At 36.2% G+C, this 27,468-nt stretch overlaps 1 protein-coding gene across 1 annotated transcript in view; it reads right to left on the minus strand.

The window, feature by feature from the left end:
- Positions 1 to 8,559: 8,559 nt before the first annotated feature.
- cabp7a (calcium binding protein 7a) overlaps positions 8,560 to 27,468 on the minus strand; it is a 28,040-nt gene continuing 9,131 nt past the window's right edge. The window contains exons 2-5 of the mRNA XM_008417898.3: positions 17,136 to 17,279; positions 15,436 to 15,548; positions 12,405 to 12,555; positions 8,560 to 11,203 (exon numbers count right to left, since the gene is read on the minus strand). Coding sequence (XP_008416120.1) covers positions 11,073 to 11,203; positions 12,405 to 12,555; positions 15,436 to 15,548; positions 17,136 to 17,279 — 539 coding nt within the window. The 3' untranslated portion in view covers positions 8,560 to 11,072. The remainder of the gene's footprint in view (positions 11,204 to 12,404; positions 12,556 to 15,435; positions 15,549 to 17,135; positions 17,280 to 27,468) is intronic.

Raw genomic sequence — 27,468 nt, forward strand, 5'->3', positions numbered from 1 at the left:
TACATTTAACATCCTGGCTTTCAACGCTTTGAGGCATTAAACTCTGCCATGAAAAAGATTTGTAGTGGTCTTTTACTTGCTCTGACCTTAAACTCTCAGTTAACAGCTTTGTAAAAGCGAAATGATCAAATGTATTCTAATCAGCAGAAACAAACCTTCCAGCTCTTTTGCACTTTTGCATTTAGGTTTGTCAGATTTCAAAATGAATCTCGTGAAATCTTTGCAGTGAGAAGTGTCTCTCTAAAAAGACAAGAAAACATTTTGGTTGGTGGTAGAAAAAAATGGGGTTTCAAGTAATGCTGGTAACATGATGCTTAAAAAGAATATGGTTGAGGATCACATCAGAATGCTACATATTAGCTTATTTTAGTAATTATAACGATTCTTACAAGAGTTCTAGATTGTAAAACAGTCCCGTCCAACTTTCGCTTTTGGCATCGTGTGTTAGGGGTAGCGTGTGAAGCCATTCTACCTCCAAACCTGCTGTGTGAAATGCCATCAGAAGAGTTCAGCGTTGTCTTCATCAAACCAGAATATATTAGTTCAGCACCACTCTCGCTTCTCCAGCAAACTTTAACAAGCTTCAACATGCTTTTTCTTCCTCAATATGCAACAGTTTTTCACAGAGACCATTGAGTCTGAGAGCATTGCTTATTGCATAAAAGCTGAGCCTGGTATTTCTAGGTATTCCCTAAGTTGTGGGTGCTCCCAGGCTTATGAGCAACTCTTTTACCTATATTTTGACTTCTCTATGTAGAAATGTTGAGAACAAGTGGTTTAAATTGAAGTGGTTAAAATCTGGAAGTGGTTTAAATCCACTTCCAGATTTTGACTCAGAAGTTTAGAAGTGAAGCCAGGACCAATTTCCATTAATATAAAGACAGTTTTGTGAAAGTAATAAAAACCCTTTTCATAGACCATTAGTTAATATAAAACCGAGGAATATTTATTTGCAGATCCAGCACAAATACTTTTTAAATTCTGGGAGACTTTAAATGGTTTCTCATCTTTCTATGACTTTTTCAGAGATCCTTTTTATGTGTTTGCTACCTTTCCAGCTCTAACACGCAGCTAAATTCTCTTTGTTCGTTTTTTAATGTATGAATTGCTTGAGTTATTTCTAACATCTCACAAGAATATCTATATATTCCTCATTAGAAATGTTCACATTAACTGTGCCCTCCATATGAATGTCTAAAAAGACAAGAAACAGAAGAAAATTGGCATTATTTTAAATAAATGAGAAATGATGCTCATTTGTTTCTAAGGTGAGAACGAACAAATTAATAAAAGATTTATTTAATCAGATTATGAAGTCATTTGTGACCAATATTTACTCATATTAAACCAGTCTTATCGACTTTGTCCTTTTAAACTTCTCAACAACAGGTTTCTATTGATTAAACAAAGGCTTGAAAAATTGATCCAAGTCACTAAACTTTGAGAGGAAAAACGAAAAACATTTGACATTTAAAAGCTCAGATTCCTGTTTTCATCAACAGAGGCTACATCAGCAGCAATAAATGAGAAGCGCTTAATTTTTCTCCACTGCTGCTTCTTTGAGAAGCACCTTTTTTAATCACCTGCTCATCGTGGGAAAATACCGCAGCTTGATTTGAATGCTAATGTGCCTGCTGGAAATAAATGTGATCAGATGCAGCAAAACGCGCAGATATAAATTACCGTGCTGCATTTTGGAGCGAGCTTGCTATCTGTAACACAAAATCATAATCTGTATGCAGCTTGTGCAGTATAAATTTATGATGATTGGCAAACACTGGAGATGGTCTCCCGACGGTTTACTTTGTTGGGCTGTGCAAATGGGCTTAGTTTTATTTTCGGGGTAGATAATGATCTGATGTTCTCCGGTATGGAGAGCCATTTCAGCCAAAATTAAATAAATAAATAAATGGGTGAAATAAATAAAAAATGAGTAAAATAAATCAAAAAATGAAGAAAATGAGTGAAATAAATAAATAATTTGTTAAATAAATAATTTAGCTTTTTCATTAACCCATTTTTTCATTTATTTATTTTTCATATTATCAATTTCTCAATTTCCCTTTTTTCATTAATCTATTTTTCATTTACCCACTTTTCATTAATCTATTTTTCATTTAACCATTTTTTAATTTAGCTTTTTCATTAACCCCATTTTCATTTCTTTATTTTTCACATTATCAATTTCCCAATTTCTCTTTTTCATTTATCTATTTTTATTTATCCCTTTATCCATTTACCCATTTTTCATTAATTTATTTTTCAATTAACCACTTTTCAATTTCCCTTTTTATTAACCCAATTTTTCATTTATTTATTTTTCCGATTATCAATTTCTCTATTTCTCTTTTTCATTTATCTATTTTTCATTAATCTATTTTTCATTTGTCCATTTTTTCATTTATCCCTTTATCTATTTACCCATTTTTCATTAATCTATTTTTTAATTTAAACATTTTTTGATTTCCTTTTTCCATTAACCCGATTTTCTATTTCCCAGTTTCATTAATCAATTTCTCATATATCCCTTTTTTATTTACCCAATTTTCTTTTATCTATTTTTCATTCAACATTTGTTTGAAAAATCTTTACTTTTCCCATTTTCCAATTCCCCTTATTCATTTAGTATTTCCTTATTTTCTTATTTATCACATTCTATTTCCCCGCAAAACTTAGGGAAAAAATAAATGCAAATGAGGAGAGGCACGTCATCAGGCTACAACTTCCCCAATTGGTTGTCACACCCATACTTTGCTTCAAGAAAGATGGCGACCTACTAACGGGTTATCAATAAGCTGAAGCTCATTAACTTAATTAGAAAATAGTGTTATTACTCCTGACTTTAGTTCGCGTGTGGCCGCTCAGACAGAACGTGTTTCAGTTGGCGGCTCTCATGGACTCAGAGCTTCACCGTCGGGAGTTTTTATAGTTTGAACGAAGCGGCCGCTGAAGTTGGCTTACGATTGAAGGTTCGGGACACCTTCGTAGCTACCAGCTGTGATCCAACTATAAGGAGCAACTTTACTGTACATCGTAAGTGAACTGCAATATCCAGAGGCAGCTCTACGGAGCATCGACCTGAAAGAATGAGAGTGGAGAGCCTTGGAGATCTGCATCGGAGGCCATCTTTCAGACATGCACCGCTGCTGTCCGTCCAGGATCCTCCGGTTGCCCAGACGTTGCACGGTAAGCTACTAACGCTGATGTTTGTTTTCCAACTACAGTCATATTTAATCAATAGGGCTCAATTACGATCGCGGGAGGTTTTGAGTTGATCTCGGCAATAGGTGACCAACTGAACGTCTCCAGGATGTTGAGACCAGCACGTCCTCTGATCCAATACATCTTATTAAGGATAAAATCAACAAAACGTGTTCAAATTAATGGCCCAACAGGTTGATTAAAGACAGTAAAAAGGTAGGAGAGGTTTAGAGTCGATCGCCTTGTTTTACCTTTGTAAACAGACAACCTGAATACAGTGACCTTTAGTGAGGGTACAGAATGGAGAATGGATAAAAGCTGAACTCCTGCTACAATCTCTGCCTCTCTTGGTTACATCCCTGAGGTGTGCCAAGTGTGGCCCACATGCATATAAAGTAAATATGACTATTAATTTAAGTATTTCTTTGTATGTATAACTTGCCCACCTTAGTTTCCCTGTTTTTGGTCAACGTGTGCCTCAACATGTGGTTACTGTTCCTTAGAGGTGGACAGAGGACCCACAATTTATACTCCAGGAATAACAGTAGCACTTCAACATGTTTTTACTCAAAGTAAATTATAGCTGAATAAGAAATTAAACAAGAGTAAAGAAGCATTTGGTAAAAAGTTGATCAGTACTGAGTAACTGATCAAGTTATTATTTCATATCTTAAAAAAATTACACAATTAGAAGGCCCAAAATATTAAGTTCAGTGGAAATTTTGGTATTTTAAAGACAAAATGAAAAATTAGTTTAAATAATAGTGATGCCTCATAATAAAATGACTTGAGTAAAAGTAAAAAGTTCAGCATAGTAAGAGTATTCCTAAAAGTTCATTTGAGTTTCAAAAAGTTACTCAACTATATTTAAGTAAATGTAATTAGTCACTCCTAAACTCTGCCGTTCTGAGGGAATAGGAGAAGGAACTGTTAAGGAAATAAATTAATCTTATTTTGATACTAAACATTGTTTCAATTAACAAATTAATCATAACACCCAGAACATATTCTGTTATGTTTATTCAAGGGTGAAGGAACAGAATGACTGGAGATACTGGCTGAGAGGGACCAGGGCTGACAGTGAGGAGAACAGTCTGCACTGTGAGCAGCACCAGAACTCCTGATGGATCTCCTTCAGGAAGAACCAGAGAGACGGCCGACCTCCACAGAGAAGAGTTCACCCAAACATCAGAGGAAATATGAATGCTGGTGCTCAACAGAGCAGCCTCTTTTCTTAAACCCAACACACACAGGGTGTTGTGGCCCTGATTAAAAACCTGCTAACTTCAATTTAACTGAAACACAGAACATCCAGAAATGTGATGAACTTCAGCTATAGAGTGGAAATGACAGTGAGATGAAAACATTTGTCTATATCACTCTGTTATACAGGACATTGACATTTTAAAGTGTTTGTTCCAGAGCCCCTGATACAAACGATAGCATTAGCTCATCCATCAGACATTTACTGAGGCCTGAAACATGCAGGGCAGACAGACCTGAGGACTGACTGGTTAAACTATTTCACTGACACTTCAGATTGCAGATTTCCAATTGAAGGCGTCTGTAAATGAACACAATCATTATTCAATAAACCAAGCTGTGTAAAATAACTGCTAGGGTTGCTATTAAGAACCCAATATGTCATGTTTGTTCATTTCTACGTTGTCGTACATACAAGGTACTCCACTCACTGTTTAGCTTCATGTTGAAGAATCTTCAGTGTACTGAAACCAAAAAATAAAACAGGTCCAAAACTTTCAATCTGTATTCTATTTTTGTAGCTTTGTTCTATTAAGATTGTTTCGTTTACTTTAAGCCACAAACAAACGATCATTTTATTGTCTCTGGGACGTGAAAACATGAGATTTGATTAAATTAGAACTTCACATATTAGAAGGAACACAGATTTCATAATAATCAAACATTTTGTTTATTCAAAACGGTAAAATACAAACGGTTAATGCATATCAATGGTATAAGAACAGACACATTTTTTTAAATGAATGTGTCACCAGTGCATTTGGCCGAGTGTTCCTGCTCCAGAAAGGTGAAGGTCTCTGGTCATTCTGAAGCTGTGAGCCCACTGGGAGTCTGAAGGGAAACACTGAGACCAGAGGCCTGCAGGATGGTCTGCATCTGAAAACATACATGATGGAAACATTAATAAATGTGCTGCGCCAAAAAGCTGTACTTTTGACCTGGTGGCGATGGAACCAGTTATGGTAGATCTGAACTTTGGTTTGATGACCTAAATATGAGAAACTTCAGACTGACAGGAGTTGGGTTAAAGCCACATCTTGTGAAGTTGGGATATTTTTCCTCCAACAGGATCCAGAGGAATAGCAACAAACCAGAAGTTGGACTAGAATTTATTTCAATGTCATTTGTGAATGTCAGCTTCTCATTTTCAACAGTGCATATGCATGTGGGCCACACTTGGCACACCTCAGGGATGTAACCAAGAGAGGCAGAGATTGTAGCAGGAGTTCAGCTTTTATCCATTCTCCATTCTGTACCCTCACTAAAGGTCACTGTATTCAGGTTGTCTGTTTACAAAGGTAAAACAAGGCGATCGACTCGAAACCACTCCTACCTTTTTACTGTCTTTAATCAACCTGTTGGGCCATTAATTTGAACACGTTTTGTTGATTTTATCCTTAATAAGATGTATTGGATCAGAGGACGTGCTGGTCTCAACATCCTGGAGGCGTTCAGTTGGTCACCTACTGCCGAGATCAACTCAAAACCTCCCGCGATCGTAATTGAGCCCCATTGATTAAATATGACTGTAGTTGGAAAACAAACATCAGCGTTAGTAGCTTACCGTGCAACGTCTGGGCAACCGGAGGATCCTGGACGGACAGCAGCGGTGCATGTCTGAAAGATGGCCTCCGATGCAGATCTCCAAGGCTCTCCACTCTCATTCTTTCAGGTCGATGCTCCGTAGAGCTGCCTCTGGATATTGCAGTTCACTTACGATGTACAGTAAAGTTGCTCCTTATAGTTGGATCACAGCTGGTAGCTACGAAGGTGTCCCGAACCTTCAATCGTAAGCCAACTTCAGCGGCCGCTTCGTTCAAACTATAAAAACTCCCGACGGTGAAGCTCTGAGTCCATGAGAGCCGCCAACTGAAACACGTTCTGTCTGAGCGGCCACACGCGAACTAAAGTCAGGAGTAATAACACTATTTTCTAATTAAGTTAATGAGCTTCAGCTTATTGATAACCCGTTAGTAGGTCGCCATCTTTCTTGAAGCAAAGTATGGGTGTGACAACCAATTGGGGAAGTTGTAGCCTGATGACGTGCCTCTCCTCATTTGCATTTATTTTTTTCCTAAGTTTTGCGGGGAAATAGAATGTGATAAATAAGAAAATAAGGAAATACTAAATGAATAAGGGGAATTGGAAAATGGGAAAAGTAAAGATTTTTCAAACAAATGTTGAATGAAAAATAGATAAAAGAAAATTGGGTAAATAAAAAAGGGATATATGAGAAATTGATTAATGAAACTGGGAAATAGAAAATCGGGTTAATGGAAAAAGGAAATCAAAAAATGTTTAAATTAAAAAATAGATTAATGAAAAATGGGTAAATAGATAAAGGGATAAATGAAAAAATGGACAAATGAAAAATAGATTAATGAAAAATAGATAAATGAAAAAGAGAAATAGAGAAATTGATAATCGGAAAAATAAATAAATGAAAAAATTGGGTTAATAAAAAAGGGAAATTGAAAAGTGGTTAATTGAAAAATAAATTAATGAAAAATGGGTAAATGGATAAAGGGATAAATAAAAAATAGATTAATGAAAAAGAGAAATTGGGAAATTGATAATATGAAAAATAAAGAAATGAAAAATGGGGTTAATGAAAAAGCTAAATTAAAAAATGGTTAAATGAAAAATAGATTAATGAAAAGTGGGTAAATGAAAAATAGATTAATGAAAAAAGGGAAATTGAGAAATTGATAATATGAAAAATAAATAAATGAAAAAATGGGTTAATGAAAAAGCTAAATTATTTATTTAACAAATTATTTATTTATTTCACTCATTTTCTTCATTTTTTGATTTATTTTACTCATTTTTTATTTATTTCACCCATTTATTTATTTATTTAATTTTGGCTGAAATGGCTCTCCATACAAAAGCCTCCTTCAAGTGTTTTATTAAAGCAGCAATAAAGGAGAAAATTCATCAAGATATTTTGTGTTCAAATTTGTTAAATTGGCATGCAAACCTGATTTTGTGTGACTGTTTCATTTTGCACATAGTTGATGTAAAACAGCTGAAAATATGTAAGATACTGCATTGCTTCATGAATTCTGCCTATGTAGCTTTTTTTTTTTCATGCGATGTTTGCGTCACATGAAACGTTGCTTGTGGCCCTCTGGTGTCAATGTGCAGTCAACCACACCAGGTGACTGTAAATCAGAAGCTGCTGAGAATGATGTTCCCACTGAGCTCATCCAGAGGGATACAACGACTGAGACAAAAATAAAGATTATAGTGTCTCCAGAACATAGTCGTTTGAATTTTTTATTTTTTTTGTATTACAATGTCGTTGTTTTTTATTGTGTGCATGTATTCATGTTTTCAGCATTATATTTATGCAAATGTGTGAGATGTTATTGTTTAGGAGCAATGTTTTGAACCAATAGTTTCAGATGGAGTTTTAAAACATCAACGTTGTTTAAAAAAGATAAATTAAAATAAAATTTTCATTAGCTTTGAAATGAGCAGAAAACCTGTTGAAACAGGTAGTTATTTTACCTGATGAGAAATAAACCATTGATTTCCAACAACAAAACATGTTTTATTTTAACACTTGACATGTAGTTCACATTCTATAAACATCATTTGCCCGTTATGCTGCATATAGATCTCCAGAGATTTGAGTCTTTTAATAAAAGTAGTTTCACATAAAGATCCATGTTTATATGTTTGTGCTACATTCCTTTAAGTGGAAAAAAAAAGGTATTACCAAATTGAATTCTTAGTTATTTTGTTGTTCATTTTGCCTAAAAATGAGTTAAATTTATATTCAAATTTGAAATCTTTTTTAAAGTACTGTTGTACTTTTCTTGTACTGTATTTTGGGCCTTTAAAACTGTTCGCAGCGGGAAAAAAGAGATGTAAGAGGCAATTTATGTGGGATAAATATAACAGATGAGACCAAAAGCACTCCTAAGATTTCTGAAAAAAAAGGGGGGGAAAAGTAACCCATAAATTCAGTGAACCCTAAAAAATCCATTACTTTTCATAGATTTCAATTTGATATGTCAGGGGTGTCAGTCAATACGGTGAAACTGATCCAGGGTGTCTCATAGAATCATCTAAAAGTCTGCAACTGAGCATTTGGCAAATTGAAATTTATTTCACATATGCCTCACATAGACACGGTTGCTGTATGGGTTATTCATACAAAATACCACCCAACAGACAGAACATCTGAGTCAATGAACAGATATTATGCACTCAATAAACATTTTTGCAATACTCAAGGACACGTATCAAAAGTACAGTACAGTGGAGAGAAAGTGTAGCAGGCCAGTAACAAGTTTGGATAGGGTTTTTTTTATTGTTACTCTCTGTTAATGTAAAATAAATAATTTTCTATAATTAGCTCTGTTGATTAGTGATACATAGAACAGATTTCTATGTGTATGTACAATGCCAGTGTTAACAAAAATAAGGCAACAGATCAAATGTTTAAAACTCCAAGAAAATGACCCCTTCCTAAAAAACACAGACCTATTATTTGCCCTCAGTTAATACCCGTTCTATCACATTCTTATCAAAAATAAATACATCCATGATAAAGTTTGTTAATGATAACACTCTTTCCAAGAAATGGATGAACAATAAAGACTGTGAGTTGTGTGTTGAAACACACTTTAAAGTGCTGAATGAGAACAAACGTACATATTGTAAGTGATCTAGATTTTTTTTTTTTTCTGAGCATGTTCCTTATAAAGTTGCTTTTTCTTGTTTTGTTCGCTTCACCAGTATGTCATACAGCTCTGTAGAGACTGGTTAACGAGTCATTCATTGGATTCAGGCGTGTTGGAGGAGGGATTTATCTAAAGTCGCAGGATGGCAGCTGTGGAGGACTGAGCTGGCCACTCCTGCTCCCACTGCGTCAGTACAGGCAAGAGAATAGTCTAATTTTGTCGCTGTCCATGGAGTGGCCACTCAGCAATCCTAATGAAGTGTAATCACTGGATGCAAATAATTCAGATTTTTGCATTATGGAGTCAAAAATGGAGGAGAGAGTGGAAATCTTTCATTTCCTGGTTCTTTTAAGCCTTTTTTGTGATTTGTTATCTAAATTAAGGTAGAACAAAATATTTCCTTGCAAAAGGAAAAATGCAGAACATCTTGATTTAAACATTGAATCTCCACGAGTCTATATGCCATGTGGCTTCTCAGCAATTTAAGATGTATGTCCTGCAATTGACAATAGGACTAACAGACATCATCAAATTCATGCACATGAATCCAAATCTACACTAAATTCTAATGCATGTGGTGCTATTTTTTTATGTTATTGCATTATTTTACACCTTGTTTTGCTTATTTCAAACCCATTCTCATTCAAATTAATTATTTATTATTTTGCCAAACCTCAGTTTTTCAACAGTTTTCTACTACAGGTAGATCCAGTGACAGCTGAAGAACTGCTTGTTCACAGCAGTTCACAACATTTATTTTACGTAGTTATTGCTGTATACAGACAGAAAAAATGAATAAGTACATTCGTTCATATTTGAATCCTAAGCACACGCCAGATTGGCTTAAAATGCACAACAGCTGACATAACTTTAAGACATTTGCTGCCTTGTGGTGGAGAAAGATGACTGAGAGCCAGGCAAGGCAAAAACATTAGTAGCTAAGTTATTCCAAAATATTTTTTTGCCTTTTGAAAAAGCAACCAGTTTTTGTCTTGAAGTTGAATTTACTTTTAATTTTATCTACCCAGATCTTTTACCACACATCTTGCTCACAGTTTTTACCTTAATAAAAACAACACAGTGATGATGATTCATACATTAAGAACTTTTACAAATGTATCAAGACAACTGTTTAAATCCATGCATTTCATGCATAGATGTAGTTTTCCTTTGAGGCCTCCAAATCAGAGAGTGCGAAGAGTTTTCTGCGTGTCCCATCCCTCTTTGACTTGTCACTTTTCTGTCACATTCTGTCTTGTTGAGATCTTCACCTGCTGATCTCAGCTCTGATGAGCTTAAATTGAACCCCAGCAGACTGTAAATGAATGAAACCATACACACAACCAACCAACTAAAAGCAAACCCTTTCCGTGATCTTTGACTCTTGACAAATGATTCTCAATCCCTACTGTTTTTGAACAATGCCGTACCTACCAGCACATCTTAATCCTGTTGAGCCTCTGTAACACAATTCTGCAAACATTCCAAAGGTTTCTCTTAGATAATGTTTTTTTTTTTCCCTTCATGCCAAGCGACATGGTACACTAGACAAATACAAAACAGGACAGCCAAGACAGTTGAAAAGTGCACACAACTCTGAATGTAACTCTGCTCAATGCAAGCAGCTGATGAGTAGTCAAGGTTTTGTGAAGTTTGATATGTATTGTCAATAGTACACACTGGTCTTTTTGAATATGTGATCCTTGTGTCTTTGAAAGGATATGTTCGTCTGTAACTAAGACAAATCCAAGCATTAGGTGTCCTTAGTTAATCTGCAGTCATCTGTTACCATCTTTTGCAGTTCTGGGATGTCCATTTTATAGTCTTTTAACTGTCTCTTCAGTTGTTTTATTTTTCTCTTTTTTTTATGGTAGCCATGAGGTGGAGATCAAGGCCACTAGAGTCTCACAGGCTTTACTTCATGCCACTTCGCAGCACTTGATTGGCTGCAATGAGCATGACGCTGATGATGAAAGCGATGGCAAAGGCGCATATGAGGCTCTTGCGCACACAGGTTTGCTTGACTTGCTGTGTTGGGCTGGAGCCTATAAATAAAAAAACAGAAGGAAAGATAGAAGGAAGACAAATAAAGATTTTGGAGGCCCACTGAGTCCAGCGTCATTCAATGCCTGAAAGCTATCTGATAGTTATTTCCGTAAGAACAATCTGATTGAAAACACAATGTTGTGGGATCAACACTGCCACAATGATTTGTTTTCACACCTGTATGCTGCATAATTTCACCTAGACTGAAATGCAAATCAGAGATTTGGGATAACAAACAAATGGAATAGGAGGCATTAGGTGAGTTGAGAGACTCGGTCTTCTGTAAGGATCTGCAAGTGTAACATCACTCCTTTTTCCATGCTTTATCGACCAAAAGTGTTTGTTTGTTTTTTTCAGTAAAGATTTGTACTAAGATAGAATAAGTAGGAATTCCTGCAATAAATTCCCAAAGAAGAAAAAAAATTACTTCTCTGAGGTTTTATATCCTCATTTGTTTTACTTAATTTGTGATGACAGGATGTCATTCATCTTCTTTTGTTTGAATTTTCTCCAACCTTTTCTGTTCCACCTGCCTCTGATTCTGCTCCTGGCAGGTTATGTCCAATGTTTCCACCGAACTCCAACAGATGGGATTCACCCTGCAGATTGCATTTACTTACTTATTTATTTGGAGATGTCAATAACTTGGCAGTCATTAAAGAGGAGGACTAAAATGAAACTGTGACAAAAATTCTCAAATTGATATTACGAAACATATTGAACATTGACTGACTGAAGCTCTTTAGGACATCCTGAAGATGAAGAATTTGGAGTAATTTGTGAAAATGGAAGAAACAACAAAGTGAGCAGCACATTTTTAACGCAGAGCTGAAATCTCAGTAAAGTTAGAATGTTAGTTCTCTTTTATAATACCATCTATTAATTACTATTAGAAATCCAATAGCATCAAAGTTATTACCATCAATCATTTGATAATGAAATGTTATAGATCTAAAAAGTAAAAAAAAGAGCAATTTGTCCATGTCTGTATTCAAATCAGGCTTGTTTTGTAAAATATCTCCATATTTTCTTGGCCAAGTCAGTTTTTGCTGCATTTTAAAACAAATTCACATTGCAGAATATTTGTTGAACTTATACAAATAAGTATAAGTAATATTTATGGACAAAAATATTATGCATTTGTTTTAGAGAAGTAAAAACACTAAAGAGACAGGATTCGCAAAGAGGTTTGCTACTTACTGTCTATATCGACCTGGCAGTCCTCTGGGTTCTCTATGTGGTTCTCTTCGGTCATAATGATGTTCTCAATGTCTTTCATGGAAAGGTGATCACAGAAGGTGTCGTACAAAAGCCTCTTCAGCTCCTCAACTGTCAGCTTCTGCATGTCACACTGGAGATACACACACATGCAAAATTGCTATGACACAGCAAACAAAAGCCCACTTACAACTGTATGCACAAGGCAAACAAACACAGATGGTCTTAATGATGCAGCTTTGACTTTAATACAAAATAACGAACACAGAGTTAGGTGATATTAGTTTTTAACACATTATTTTGTAAGTAAACTTATCTTTTTTCATTTCCAATGTCATTTTCTGTTTATTTCAATTAAACGTTTTCTGCCAGTTACAAAGGGCTGCACAGTGGTGCAGTTGGTAGAGCTGTTGCCTTGCAGCAAGAAGGTTCTGGGTTCAATTCCCGGCCCTGGTCTTTCTGCATGGAGTTTGCATGTTCTCCCTGTGCAAGCGTGGGTTTTCTCCGGGTACTCCGATTTCCTCCCACAGTCCAAAAAAAAACATGACTGTCAGGTTAATTGGCCTCTTCAAATTGCCCCTAGGTGTGAGTGTGTGTGTGTGCATGATTGTTTGTCCTGTGTGTCTCTGTGTTGTCCTGCGACAGACTGGCAACCTGTCCAGGGTGTACCCAGCCTCTCGCCCGGTACGCTAGCTGGAGATCGGCACCAGCAACCCTCCCGACCCCCCTGAGGGACAAGGGTGTAAAGAAAATGGATGGATGCCAGTTACAAAAAGGCAGATGAACAAAAGTAGAGAAGATGTACTCCTCCACATGTACTGCTCTCTGTCTGCTCTATAGTGAGATTCACTCACCTTGACAAGTGAAATGTTTGAAAAGTTTGCAATAGGAGTGCACTCCAACCTATGTTATGATTAATACTGATGATATTTTTTTATTACATGACACCTTTAAGTGTGTTGTAACTTTATACATTGATCCTTCAAGCCCAGATGGTCAGGTGAGCTTTACAAATGAACACCAAGATAACGGTTACCTAGTTTGCCTTTTCTGCAACACAATGATCATTTCACATTCTTCATCCCAATAGACACACACACTATACTAAATGGGGGAACATTGTAGGTGACACACTTCATTTACTGACATGAAGAGTTGGTGTTTTGCAAATTATGCTTCGATTGCACCTTTTTTAAACCAAGATAAAGCACAGATGCAGTGGTCACATAAATAGGTAGCAATAGGTAAGGACTAGATAGAGACACAGACACAAACTACCATTGGCACAAAAACTCATTAGTGAGTGCACTTTTCAGTCCCCAATTAACCTGAAATCCACATAGGCTGGGGAAAAATGCAAACTCCAGATGGAAAACCCCCAGCTGAAATGAGAGATAACGATCCTAATGAGTTTGCCACACGCAGCCAAATATATTCATGTCTCAAGAAAACAAGTATTCTTATCTGAAGATGAAATATTCAAATCAGAACTGCTAAAAAACAAACTGTGTATTCACTAGACTTTTCATCCTCGGTTATCATGAAAATATTTTTTATGCTTAATTAACTGACCGCCACATGAATGGTTTATTATTGAAATTCTCTTTTTAAAAATTCTGAAATAGGTTGCAATACAATTAAAATAAAAAAAAAATATATATATATATATATACGCCACAGTTAAGCTGTGAAATTTGCTGCAGTTTAGTGCTTTGAACATGCATCTTTGAATAAAAGTTAACAACCACTGAAAGAAAGTGAAAACAAATCCTGTTTTCCCAGTGATGATAAGCTCTTGCAGTTGAATCGTGAGTTTCAAATTTATCTATTTACAGCTCAATATCGAGGAAGAGCTCCCCTGCCTTCAAGTTAATTTGGTGTCACGCTGTTAGAAAATTGAAGCAACATTATTTTTTTAATTGAAAGGAAACTGTTTCCAACATACAAGTGCCTCCTAATGTAATGGAGACAGTCAGTAAACGAAACACATTATATGGATTAATTACACACACACTGATGTTTTCATGCCTTTCTTTCTTGCTTACAACTGATGGAAATATGGCATTTGAGTTCTTATAAGATTAGAATACATCATTTCAATGAGAAATCTGGGCTTAATAAAAAATACCTGCTGAAAGGTTATTTCTGAAAAGAACTTGTAATCTGACAAACGTGGCTCATCTCAAGTCAGACTGACATGTACCTGTATGTAAGTACTAAAATACTCATCATGGTTGCCAGGATGTGTCTGTGAGTGCATGAATAAAGAAAACAGAAAGCAGAGCTAAAACTGCAGCTGTGATAAATAAATGTTACGATACTGCCAGTCCTCAAATGTGACAAACAGAAATTATTATCCCAAAATAAAATAATTCCCATTGAATAATACACAAATATGTTATTTTTTTCTAAACTTAATAAATAATGATCTACTATTACAACTAAAAACAACATTTTTCCTATCGGGCATCTGCAGCTGTTTGGACAGGGTTTGTGTTTTACTTATTTTCAGCTCAGCCTGAGCCAAGCTCGGCGGTGTGACTGGAGGCTCAGTGTGAACAATCCAGCAGCAGACGATGGAAACTACCACACGGCTTACGTAATGTTCTGTTCGGCTACATGCGGCCCTTTCTGTTCTTCCTTCTCTTCTCTCCAAGCAGAGTTTTATTATCAGGCAGTGGATGAACCAAATATTCAGAGACCTCCATTATTCGCTCCGTTTCAACAGGAGCAGTTATCACCACACTAATTTCCATTCCAGTGTCAACCTGAGAAGATGATTACCTAATATGATGTCTTTAAATAATTTAATAATTACTTTGCTATGATGATCAAAGCAGTAACACTGTCATGACAATGTAGTCATCCTATTAATGCCCCAGAGAACATGACAATTAGAGGCACTTTTTGTCTGACATTAAATGGCTCTTTGCTGGGAAATGTGCAACACCTGAGACTCTTCTGTCAACCCCTCTGCCTCTTGAGGAGAAAATAATGTCTGAATAATAAGTACCTTCCAAAAAACTGAGTCAAAGTCAGTGCCGTTGAACTTGTCTGGCATCCCGGCCGCTGTCAGCTTTGGACCCAAAAGAGTAACAAACTCCTCAAAGTCCACCTGGCCGTCGCCTGCAAAAAAAAAAAAAAACACAGGAATTATTCTACAGTTAGGCAATTCGTGGGTGAAAAGAGGATTTTAATACGTTTTCTTGAAATGTATTTGTGTTTCTGAACCAGACATTATTAAAATCTATAGAAAGATAAATCAAAAGGATCATGTCCTTTCCTGTCCATTAAGTCATCCTTAATACAAAGGGAAAGAAACAATGAGATTGTAGGTATGATTGTGTATTTTTCACATGAATACTAAAATAAATACTCTAGTTATGGAACAGGAACAGGAAATGCTAATCAATGGACAAAATACTAAAATATTGGTTTTAATCTATCCAAGGTCTACTCAATGAATATATGAAAACACAAACAAATTGAACGAAGATTCTAACACTACGTGTATGCTTCAAACTACAAGTGAAAAGGGAAAAGTTTGATAATTGTATACCAGAATAATCAGCCAGATATACTGCTTCTCAGCATTTCGGAGCTGTTCAACATCTAATTAAACTGAAAATTAACTGTGGAGCTTCGTCAACCCAAGAAGTCCATTTTAGACTTCTTTCGCTGAGATTAAGCGATTTTGGCTTCAACTCTATTGAAACATAAGAATTAGACCTGATTCCAGTTTAAGTAAAATAAGATTGAAGATTCATTTGTATCTTGTAAGTCTAGACAAATGGCTTTTATGTACAGTTGTTAAGTTCTGATACCATTTTGAGAGGGAGAGTAAAAGGAAGTTGACCAGCATTTGGAACCAGCTTTGATCTGCTTTCTGCACCAGAACAGTTACACCTTACTGGGTCAGCTGCTTACTTCCTCACAGCAGACTTATCTTCAGTTCAAGCTGTCAAATACATCTGTCTCGCTCTGGGCTCGCTGGTGTTTCTGCTCCATCAACGTGACCTGTCTGCTGTGGACAGGTGGCTCTGTTCTCTGCTGGCACTAAATTTTGGACGTTTTTGTGGTTTTTCACTTAGGATTCAGAACAAAGTGATTCACTTAATAAGATACCAAGTGGCACTGAGCATGAGTGTGTGACTGGGTGTGGGGGACAACATTTTACAAACTTAAACAACTCAGAGAAAAGTGAACCAAGTTTGACCTGGCCTGTTTTTAAGGATGGCTTTTTGGTGGGTTTACTGGCTCTTTCTGAGTCAGAGTAAGAATCCAGGTTGGAGGCGATGTCAGGAAACCAATCAGCCAGTCAGAGGTTTGGGTTAAGTTGAGGGCGATGCCACAAGGTACATAAATAATATAATTGTTGAATAAAACAAGTTATTGTCAACTAATTGAATAAAATAGAGATTTGTGATCTAAGTTTAATACATTTGTCAATATTTTTATTTAGACTTATTTATTTAAACTTTTCTGAATTTTTCACACACAGCGATTTTATTAACAACCATTCGGACATGCACTTATTTTGACCAAAGTCTCTGCTATGGTCATAAATGTTGATTACAAAGGAATGTTTCAGCTGGGCTCAATGGATCCAGCAAGGACAGTTTGAATGGACCTTGAGGAAAGCAATTTAAGCAGCTAAAAAACTCAAATTGGAGGTGGTTTTCTGAAACAGAAAAAAGGAAGCAAGAATCTTACCATCCATGTCAAGTCTCTGGATGATGACTTCCAGCTCCACCTCATTTGGCATGTAGCCCAGAGAACGCATGGCCATTCCCAGCTCTTGCTTCGAGATAAACCCATTTCCATCACGATCAAAAACCTTGAAGGCCTCGCGGATTTCTGCAGAGAAGACGAGTACACATACAAGCTGAGGTTTTGGTACGAATCAGGATATGAAAGGGGAAAAGCCTCCACAGACCCATTTGTTATGCTGCATCAATGCCTGAGTCATAGTTATTTGAGGGGATTGGCAGCTTAAGAGAACAGATTCTATTAGTTAACTGAAAAGAGCAAAAATAAAACGAATACCCCTGAACAACACGGAAATCAGAGCAACATTTTGGGGGCAGAGCTCTCTGCCTTGGGTCGTGGATTTTACAGGGATGAATCAAACCTCTCGCATGTCTTCTAGGTTGCCAAAATCCGAAGTGCAAGAACCAAAAATAGCTTAGAAGGAATAGGATTTGCTTCTATAAATGAAAGGAAAAGTGCAGCCTCCCTGTAGATGCGTTTCCTAGTCCCCAAGCAATGCATTTGTAAATTTACACTCAAAATGTTTCACAAATCAACTACTGATCGAACAAGTTGTACATGTTTGCAAACTGTTCCATATCTTTGTGCATATACCAAACACAATTCTGACTATATTTTATTATAGAGTCATGATCTGGTCATGTGACAAATTTCCCCGCATGTCCAAAGACTTTATGGTAACTTTGGTCATGTGATGATGAATCTGTGTGTGCCGCAGAACACACAGATTCTGGGAAGTAAATAGGGAAGTGATGTCAGAGCATCTTTCATTTTCTTGCGGCATTGTGTTAATGGAACTTTTCTACATTGGTTCATTGTATATGAAACTGGTTTCTCTTTCAAAGACCCTGCAATCTTGTTAAAGAGGATGGCATTGTGAACTCTAAAAAAGCAAAGAGATGTGAAATAAAGATGCGGCTGCATCTACCAGAAAACGAGCAGTGGCTGTAGGTGTGTTAACGAGCCACATACCTACAACCACTTAAATAGAAACAGCAGTGGTTTAGCAGCAAATGTTTTCCATGACCATCTCAGGTCACAGACAGAGAAAACCTGTGAGAGGAGCGAAAAACAAGAGATGATTTTAGAAGACCCCTGACTCTGGAGGATGTAGAGAAACTATGCAAACAGAAATGATCAAAGATTTGTCTCTGCAAGCGCCGTCCTTGTAAAATGTCACAGAAGAAGACTGCTGTATTTGGCCAAAGGGGACGGAGAGGAACCATTAAAGGCAGGTACGCCAAAGGAAATGCAACACCAGTGGTTTTGTAAAAAAATACTTAAAAAGTTACATTTTTCACTTACCAAATGAAAGTACTAGTGGCAAAATTATAACAAATGGACTGAAGATAATTTCTCTGAGTGGGTGCCAATAGATATTGAGGGTATTGTGTTACGCAATGAAAGATGTATTCTATACAGTCACTGTTGTAACATCCATATAGTTTGGCATAAGTCTAGATTCAGGGCTTTCATAAGGTAACATTGGTGCAAAAAAAATTGCTTCCTCATGAAAAAAAAAACGGTTGAGTGGGTTTTGAGAAAATAAGAAAGCCAAACATCAAATGGTTGCTAAATAATGTATAACCTGCTGAAGGTACGCAGCTGATAAGAGCGGTCGTCTAGGTAAACTGAATTAAAATTCCGCTTGAAATTATCTCTGCCTCTGAGTTTGCTAAGAAAAAACTATTAAGTAAGTGAAGGGTAACTCTAAAGAAACTTGATCAATTCACTGCAAAGCCAGAAAATCTTGTAAATGAAAACTGCTGCACTGGTGAATTTATCGCGTGTCAGAACTGCAACAAATGGATAAGCCTCAAGCCAAAAAAAATAAACAATAAAACACAACATGACAGTTTGACAAACATTTCAGCTGAAAAACGAAACATGGAATATCAATGATGGCAGGAAACAGTGTCTCATTCAATGCATGATGTTGCAGAAGAACTCCAGGAAATGGTTTTTCGCAATCAAGTACATGTCCATGGAACAGACATTATGCCATTGGGACAAGCATCCCTGGCAATCATGTATTACAATGGATTACATCTGGGCATGCAATTTATAAAGCAAATCGAAGTGACAGTTGGAGCAGCTGTTTTTCCCATTGCTTTTTGCTACAAGATGTCTTCCTGCAGGTACAGTTTAAATCATTGAATGCCTCCAGCAATGTTCTTTTTTTTTTTTTTTCAATTTTATGGGTGGATCTTATTGTTTACAGAATAACAATATTGCAGCATCCACCTGAGATCCTTCGTTTACTTTAGGATGATGGGTTTTCATGTAGTTGAGTAGGAGGCTACCAGACTCTTACTATCAAAAAGGTTAGTCCGTCTTCTCAAGAAAGCAGCATATTCTTAATGGTGAGTGTTACTCAGTCAATTGCATGTATAAAAAAAACAAAGATGCTTAAGGTCTTAAAAGAATTGCTTAGGGAGGTGCTTCCTAGTCTAGCAATCATTACAGAATATAAATCCCCCTTCTGCAAAGGCCAGAAATACAATAAACCTCCTATCAACTCCAGAAACATGAGCAAAACAAATAAATTACCTAAATCTCTTGCGTCTACTTAAAACTACATCACACACACACTCCTGCTGAAAGAAAGTAAATATTCTCTGAGGTAAGCAGACCAAGTGAAATCTCTGCAAAAGTAATTTGCCAACAAAAAGAAAATACAAATTCTTTCCACATCCTACCAAAATAATTCTAAATATCCTCATATTATCCCACTTCTACTTAATTATGAGCCCTAATTGAACTGGAATCATATGCAAATCCCTAACAGTGACTCAATCTTAATTAAAAACCTGCTTCTGCCGGAACATTTATCCCAGTGAATAGCTGTAATATTGGTCTTCGTTTGCACAGATAACTTGAATTGTTCTATTTAAAAGACAATTAATTCTTACAGTTTTTTTTAAATCCTAGTTAAGACTCAAGTGTTGAATGAATGACATAAGAATTTTCTTATCTAATGCAGACATTCTGCCTATAGACTGCCTATCACTCTAAGTTTCTGAAGGTTATAAATTCAAATACTGTATTATTTGTCACTAGGCCTGATTAAACACAAAAATGTAACAATTATCTTTTGATATTTCAACTTTTATCAACAATCACATCTTAATGATTTAACATTTTAATAAAATCTGCCAAAAACTGTTAAGAGCTTATTTAAAATACTTTAAAAATTAATTATCATATTTATATAAAAATATACTTTGATGTTCAAAAAACAATAATACAAAAATTAATGCTCCTCAACATAGAATTTGTGATTGAAGCAGACAACCAGCTTTTTATTTTGGCTTAATAATGACATATTTAACATTTGTTTATCTGTTTGTTCTTCTCTATATAATTCACAAGATAGGGTTTGGGAGGTTTTCTTCTCTTCACTCTCAGTTTGATGATTTGAAAGTCTGTCCATGTTCTACAGTGAAAAGACAATTTGTTTCATTTGTTTATTAGCTTTGCTCAAGATATTACTCTGCTTGGAATAATTCTGAAATTGAAATTATAGCTTGAACAAAACTAAAAGAAAGGCAGCTGTAACAAATTAGAGTATTTTTTAGGTTGGTTCAAAGAACATTTTTTAATGTACATTTTAACAGTTCTTGTCGAGTCTAAACAGCAAACATGTCCGAAAGTTTGTTTTGAACTACAACATGATATGCGAGCGTCAGTGTAGTGAGTAATGTGTCTATCTATTGTCTTCCGTTTATGACGGAAACTGACACCAGACAGACACATACCTGCAGTTTTTGTTAAAACTCCATAAGTTTTATATTGAAAGAAATTGATTTGGGAAAATATTTATTTTGCCTGATTTTGTTATGTTCCAATTGTGTTATTTATATGAAGTATTTTCATTTTGATCTTTAAAATACTAATTGACTGATGTTGTGATCTCAGTGCTTGTGGAGCCTTTATACCAAATACTTTTTCTTTTTTCTTACTGGAGTAATTTCCTGAAAAGCTAGTTTTTACGTCTACTTCAGTAAAAATAAGTTGAAGTAGTGCCACTCTTACCTGAGTAAAATTTTTAGGTACTCTCCCCACCTCTGCTCCCAGGATTCCCTCAGTAATTTATTGAGGGAAAAACAATTTTTTCCCACTGCTTCATGGCCAAGATGAAAGCCACACCGCTCCTCTTGAATGAGAAGTTCAACAACCAATCGAAGCCTCTGAGAGTAAGAAATGGGAGGCTGAGAAGTGGAGCACACTCTCTGGGACCACCATCACTCCAACCTGGTTGCCCCAGTCCTCAAAGTGACATTAAAGAGGTGTGTCAACCATGGCAGCCTCACAGTGTCCACAGCTTTCAGCATAAATCTTATCTTAATGACCTGGAGAGAAGAGTGCATAACACATAAAGCACACAGTTTTCAATAAATTTAAAAGCCTTTTTTATGATTTCAATTTAAACCTTTCTATCATTTGATGTATGCTTTGCATTGTTGCGTAGCACTTTGCATTAGTTGCATTTCCATTACAAAATGTTGTCAATAATTGTAAAAATTCACTTTTGCCATTAAAATACATGCTTTGCCATGATCCTCAAACTACTTCCAGTCGTTGTTTGCACCGGTGGCAACATCTGCCACCGGTTGATGATCATGTGACTTGTGTGATGCAAAAAATAATAATGTTTCAGTTGCAGTTTTGCCAAATAAACCACCTTATCCTAGCACCAAAACTTTTTATCAAAAAACAAGAGTTTTTACAATATTGCTAATTTATTTTCGAAATTGCACAATTTTATGGTCGATGGAAACACAGCTGCTGGTATGGAGGACATACAAGAACTGCTTCCACTAGTTGCTTCCACTAGTTGTCCCATACAGTCATTCACTCTGTGTAAGGCAGAGACAGAAAATATATGTGTTGTTATAAATCTTGCATGAGTGTAGCTAAACATTTGTGTCAAACCACCAAAGCTAATACAAAATTTAGCAAATCTGTTCCATGTTGAAGGAATAAACCAGCAGGGGAATTTTTGGTTATTTTTCAAATGAAAGCAAGAATAAAACATTCTTTTAATATCTCTTACTATGCTATTTTTTACCTTTACTGAAAGATTCATCTCATTCTCACCATCATCATCATCTAACTTCATTTCTGCATGTTTTTTGGGGAGGTTTTTTTGATTGCTGCTGTTGCATCTTTTGAGACAGCAGCACCTCCCGGAAGGTGTGAATATGGTTGGAAGTGTGTGGTATTTGCTTTGATGTTTTGAAGAGCTTTTTGGCCTTCGGAGATACTAAGCCGCCTGGTCCCCTGTGGTGTGATTCAATGAAGGATGATGAACCCAAGTTGAGATTGAGATCCGAGAGCCAAGCGTCTAAAGCTGAACTCCCACATAGAATAGTGCAGTACACACCACATATGTGGCATATATATCACTGAGGAGCACGAGACAGATCATCACTTTCCATACCGTACACAGTAAAAGGAGCTAAAACTGAGATGATTCATGCAAACATAAAGGATCTTTACATAAAGGTGCTTCTGAATAATGAAATAGATTTTTCCAAGCTGTGCTCTATCTTCCGTTTTGGACACTTCTGTCTGCTGGGAAACTGTCAAGATAACACGATTCACCCTGATGACAGTGTCAGTTATAACATCATTTTTTTCTGTATTAAATTTTATTATTGTTTTCAGCCAATATTCTAATTTTCCGAGAATCATACCTTTTTGTTTTTCACTAGCTAGAATTCATTATCATTAGAAATAACAAAGATAAATAACTGAAATCAATTACTCTGTGTAAGTAATACATATACAATTGATTTATTTTTTTAATTGAATTACTGAGTTAATGACGCATGCAGATGCACAAATGAAAAACATTCTTGCACATAAGATATTTACCTTTTTGAATTATGCCTTGAGCAGAGCATCAATACCTTTTACGTTTAATGCTTTACTGCTGCTAAAAATAACAGTAAAAGGGGGAAAAAAAGCCAATTACATGTTGTGCACTGTGAGCATAACAACCCAATGCCAGGGTTTTTGTGAAAGTGAAGTATCCATGAACGTAATCCAGAGCTTCTTTTTTGCAAGAGCCATAGATCCTCTTTGCTTCAGTCAGGCCTACATCTGCTCAGGGCTGCTTTGGATCAGTAATTGCAGCACACCCACTCTTTATGTAAGACCTTATCAGGATGAGAAAAACACCGCGGTGCTGTTTGTGTGAACCTAGGGCGACTATTTTTAAACACCCATAGGAACCTCGGTTCATTTTTTTTTTTTCTTTTGCGAGATACAGGCCTGCTCAAACACCCAGAAGACTTTCTATTACCATAATAGGCCTCTAACAAGTCCCTGGAGAATACAAAAGGAGTATACGGCAAGTTTTTAAGTTGACTGAATGCTGAGGGAAAATCCCATTTGACTGTTTGGGTGGCATGAAGTTTTAGGGATATTAACTTTGCTAGTGCAGCGCTGATATAAGCAAAGAAAGAAATAGGAGGAGGAGGGGAAAGGTAAAGGTGGATGAGATGTTTTATAATTTAAAAAAATAATAAATTTTCCGAGTTAACTTTTTAAACCCCACTTGACCTTGGATGATGGAAAAAGGTAAATGGCTGTGAAATTTTCGCTGATTTTTGTTCTTTCTCTTTATTTCCCAGGAGGGAAAGAGTATCATTGATCTGTCTCCAATTTATTTCTTTTTTTATTCTTTTTAAAGTTGCAAGTTTTTATCATCACAGCACAAAACCAAGCTGAGCCAGGCCAATACCCACAAGGCAAAAAAAAACAAACAGTGAGAAGCACCTCAAGCAAAGGTTGGATGTGAGCGATCAAAAGCATTTGCTATGCTTCGCGAATTATTCATCAATGTCTTAGCAGTTTCGTCAACTTAATGGTGTCATCTCATTTATAGATGAGTGTTTTACGCTCCTGGTATTGTCTGGTCTATTGCGGACTGGGCTACATTGTTTATCAAAGGAAGGAAATATTAGCTGCAGGGGAAAAAAGCCCTTCACGTTCCAGAACTCATCATAGTTGATTTCACAGGTAATAAAGTCTGCTGGAGTCACTCCTTCATGGCAATCGATCAGAATGGGAATAAATTACTTTGATTCAACCTACCCGACAGTTGCAATCATCACATTTCACAATATTCTACGCTAATCTGCACCTCGTGTGTTTTCTATCAAGACCTATTTTGTCGAGGTTAGATGTCAGTGAAGTCAGAGAAAAAGATTAACTAAGAATTTGTGAGAAGACTGCGTTTGCTGACGTGATTAAAATGTCAAGTAATTTACCTGTAAGAATTTAGCAACGCCATATTTTCATTCTAATTTTGATAAAGCATGTATTATTGCTGTAAAGACACAATTATTTTGCTTGATGTATATAGTAAAGGGACATAGCTTTACTATATGATGTGCAAATTCAATCAAACTGGGTTCAACTGTAACAATCTTCTTCTCCTTTTCTCAAAATTGAAACCAAACAGGTTAATAGTCCAGTTGTAATCCGCAGGACTAAAACGTTGCAAAAAGGACGTTTTGTATTTGATCAATTATTTCTTTGTTGTAGCACAGCTTCCAGGAGATAAAATTCATTATGTTGAAAGCCTGTTTATTTCTATTAAATGGTGCCACATTTATGAAGCAGAGTTAAGTAATTTGGGTAGAAACGTCTCCAATCCTCCACTAGGAATTCATATCTGCTTATTTTGCCAATGACTCTTATTTGATGTCAGTTGTTGAAAAGGATTCTTGAAGTTTGAAGAAACAAGACATATTGGAAATGTAGTTAATTATTTATTTGAACAGTGGCATCATTTGAAGAGACATAAACTGGTTTCTAATGGTATAAGTTTCTTCCTGCTTCAAAGCTCAATATGGCTTTGGTCCCACTAAAGGTAGTGACCAAGAAGCAGCTTATCACTGCGTTTCATTAAACCAGCTGCCAGTTCATAATGCACAGCCTTTGTTTGTGAACATGGTTCCAGTCGCTCAATGAAAAAAACTGTGTTGAAAACATTGTTATCAGTTTTTTGTGGACTTCAGCTGCACCATAAACCTTTAGGGTTAAGTTGTTCTTCACACTTCATGATGAAAAATGTCAACACCAACTGGAGAGTCAAAGTTGACTCATTTCTGTTTTACCTTTGCTCTCCTTCAAAAGGTAGCCACAGAGCCACAGTGAGAGCAAGAAATGAAACAGTAAAATGACTTTGCTTTACCAATGATACAGCAGAAAGCATTGACAGCAGCTACTTAGATCGCTGGCTACAAGGAGAGCAACACCACTTTATGATCCTCCATTATCCTCCAGCCTGAGAAATACATTTTTCACATGAATCTTAAGCAGAGCGGAGCATGCTAAGAATCACATAGAGGAACTGAATTTAATTTTGAAGCTTTAAATGCATATCAGATTAACTTTAAAGATGTGATCATGACACAGAGCTCACCCACAGTGTTGTTGGTGTGGTGCAAACACCCAGCACATATTTCACACATGTTGCTAAGGTGGATCCTCCACCACCTATCTTTGTTTCCACAATCGCAGCTGCCTATAAAGCAAACACAGCCCTCTGATCTTGCTGGGTTGATCTGGGTGATGTGAATGACTAAAACAATCTGTAAAGGATGAGAGACTGATGTGAAATTAACAACTGGATGCAATCAACCTTCCAGTGTTGCCACAGACTTGCTCAGGAGGAGGTACTGGTGCAAAACAATGAGTAGAACGATTGGCTTCTGCAGTAGCCCAGGAAGTAATAGTACATTTATAAACATGATTTTAATCATACATAAAAATTACTTGGAATATACTGGATGCATTTCATGCCTTATGGTATGCACTGGGAAGCCCGGTGCACCAACACTGAGCTGCTGTTAAAATCACAATGAGAAGAAAGTCATAAAGTCTGGAGGAGATTCATGCAAAGCAGCAAAACAAAATCACTCCTTGAAGTTTGGGGAAGAGCAGCAGAGAGTGTGGAGAAAAGACTGGCTTGTTTTTAGAGTTAATGGGTGAAAACTATGATTTCCATGTTTTGTAATGTAGACCCAACGTGGAGCATAGTGGCTCATACAAATGAAATAAGCAGAAGAATACAAGATGGAAAAATCTAATTTTCTTCACAAATTGTACTGAAATGCAAAAATATTCACATTATCCTTTAAACAGATTGCCAACATTTTTTGTGCATTTTGTTCCCGCAGCATAGTTTAAAGCATCACTTTCTGACAAGCAAGAAAATACAGGAAACTGTTTGAAAGACAGACTCTGCCACTGATTGTTGTTAAGATGGTTGAAAAGTCATGTCTGTCTGCTGAAGCAAATTATAATCTGAGCCAAATAATCACTCGTTTAAAACAGTTTTATGCCTCACTGAACTTTTTCAATATTATGCAGCTAGTATTGATATTTGTGCTATTTGACTATGCTGTGTGTTGACAGGCATTCACTTAGGCATAACAAACAGACGATGCACTTTGGCTACGAAGGCTTACAAGCTTCCCTGCAAATCTCCAGGAAAAACATTTCAGAAATCTACAAAACAGAATCTTCAAAACAACATAAAAAACAACTTGGATATAAAATGACATATTTGACTTAGAAGCTAATGTCCCTTCAACACTTACTTTGTAATTATCGATAGCATTTCAGACACCCTAACGAGGGTTTTTTTCTGAAAATTTCTGAAAACTTTGGGGAATTTGGGGAATTCACAAACCAATTTTTGAAGCTCAGATTCAGGAGGAGCAGCATGGTTTTCACTCTGAAGCAGTGGATCATATATTTATGCCTTGTAAAATTGCAGAAGGAAGTTGATAAAAGATCTCAAAAGGCATCATGCTATGATTTAGAAACATGAGAAGCAAAGCCACTGACATGTATCAACCTGAAACGGATTACAAAGCCATTTTGGAGGCTTTGGGTTTCCAGCAAAAAGTAGATCAATGTTTTTTACATTAAATTGTCTTTAGTGTAAAAAACTATTTTTTTTAAAATAAATGTTACATTGTGTAGCTTTAAAGATTTCTGTAGAAACATCTGACAGAAATAGAAATAAAGCATGAATGAAAATCTGTTTAAAATAGTGTTCAGGCCAGAATATCCATCAATGTTCAATGTTAGCAGTTCAAATATGTTTCGGAAATAAAACAGATGTTTTACAATTAATTTATACACTTTGGCGTTCTTTAGATATGTACATAAATGAGTACTAATACAAACACCATTCAAATGGTATAAAACTCTTTGTATGCTTCTCACAAGAGGTTTTCACAACCTGTGG

This window comes from Poecilia reticulata, chromosome 9, assembly GCF_904066995.2.
Source record: "Poecilia reticulata chromosome 9, P_reticulata-male-v2, whole genome shotgun sequence".
Taxonomy (NCBI): domain Eukaryota; kingdom Metazoa; phylum Chordata; class Actinopteri; order Cyprinodontiformes; family Poeciliidae; genus Poecilia; species Poecilia reticulata.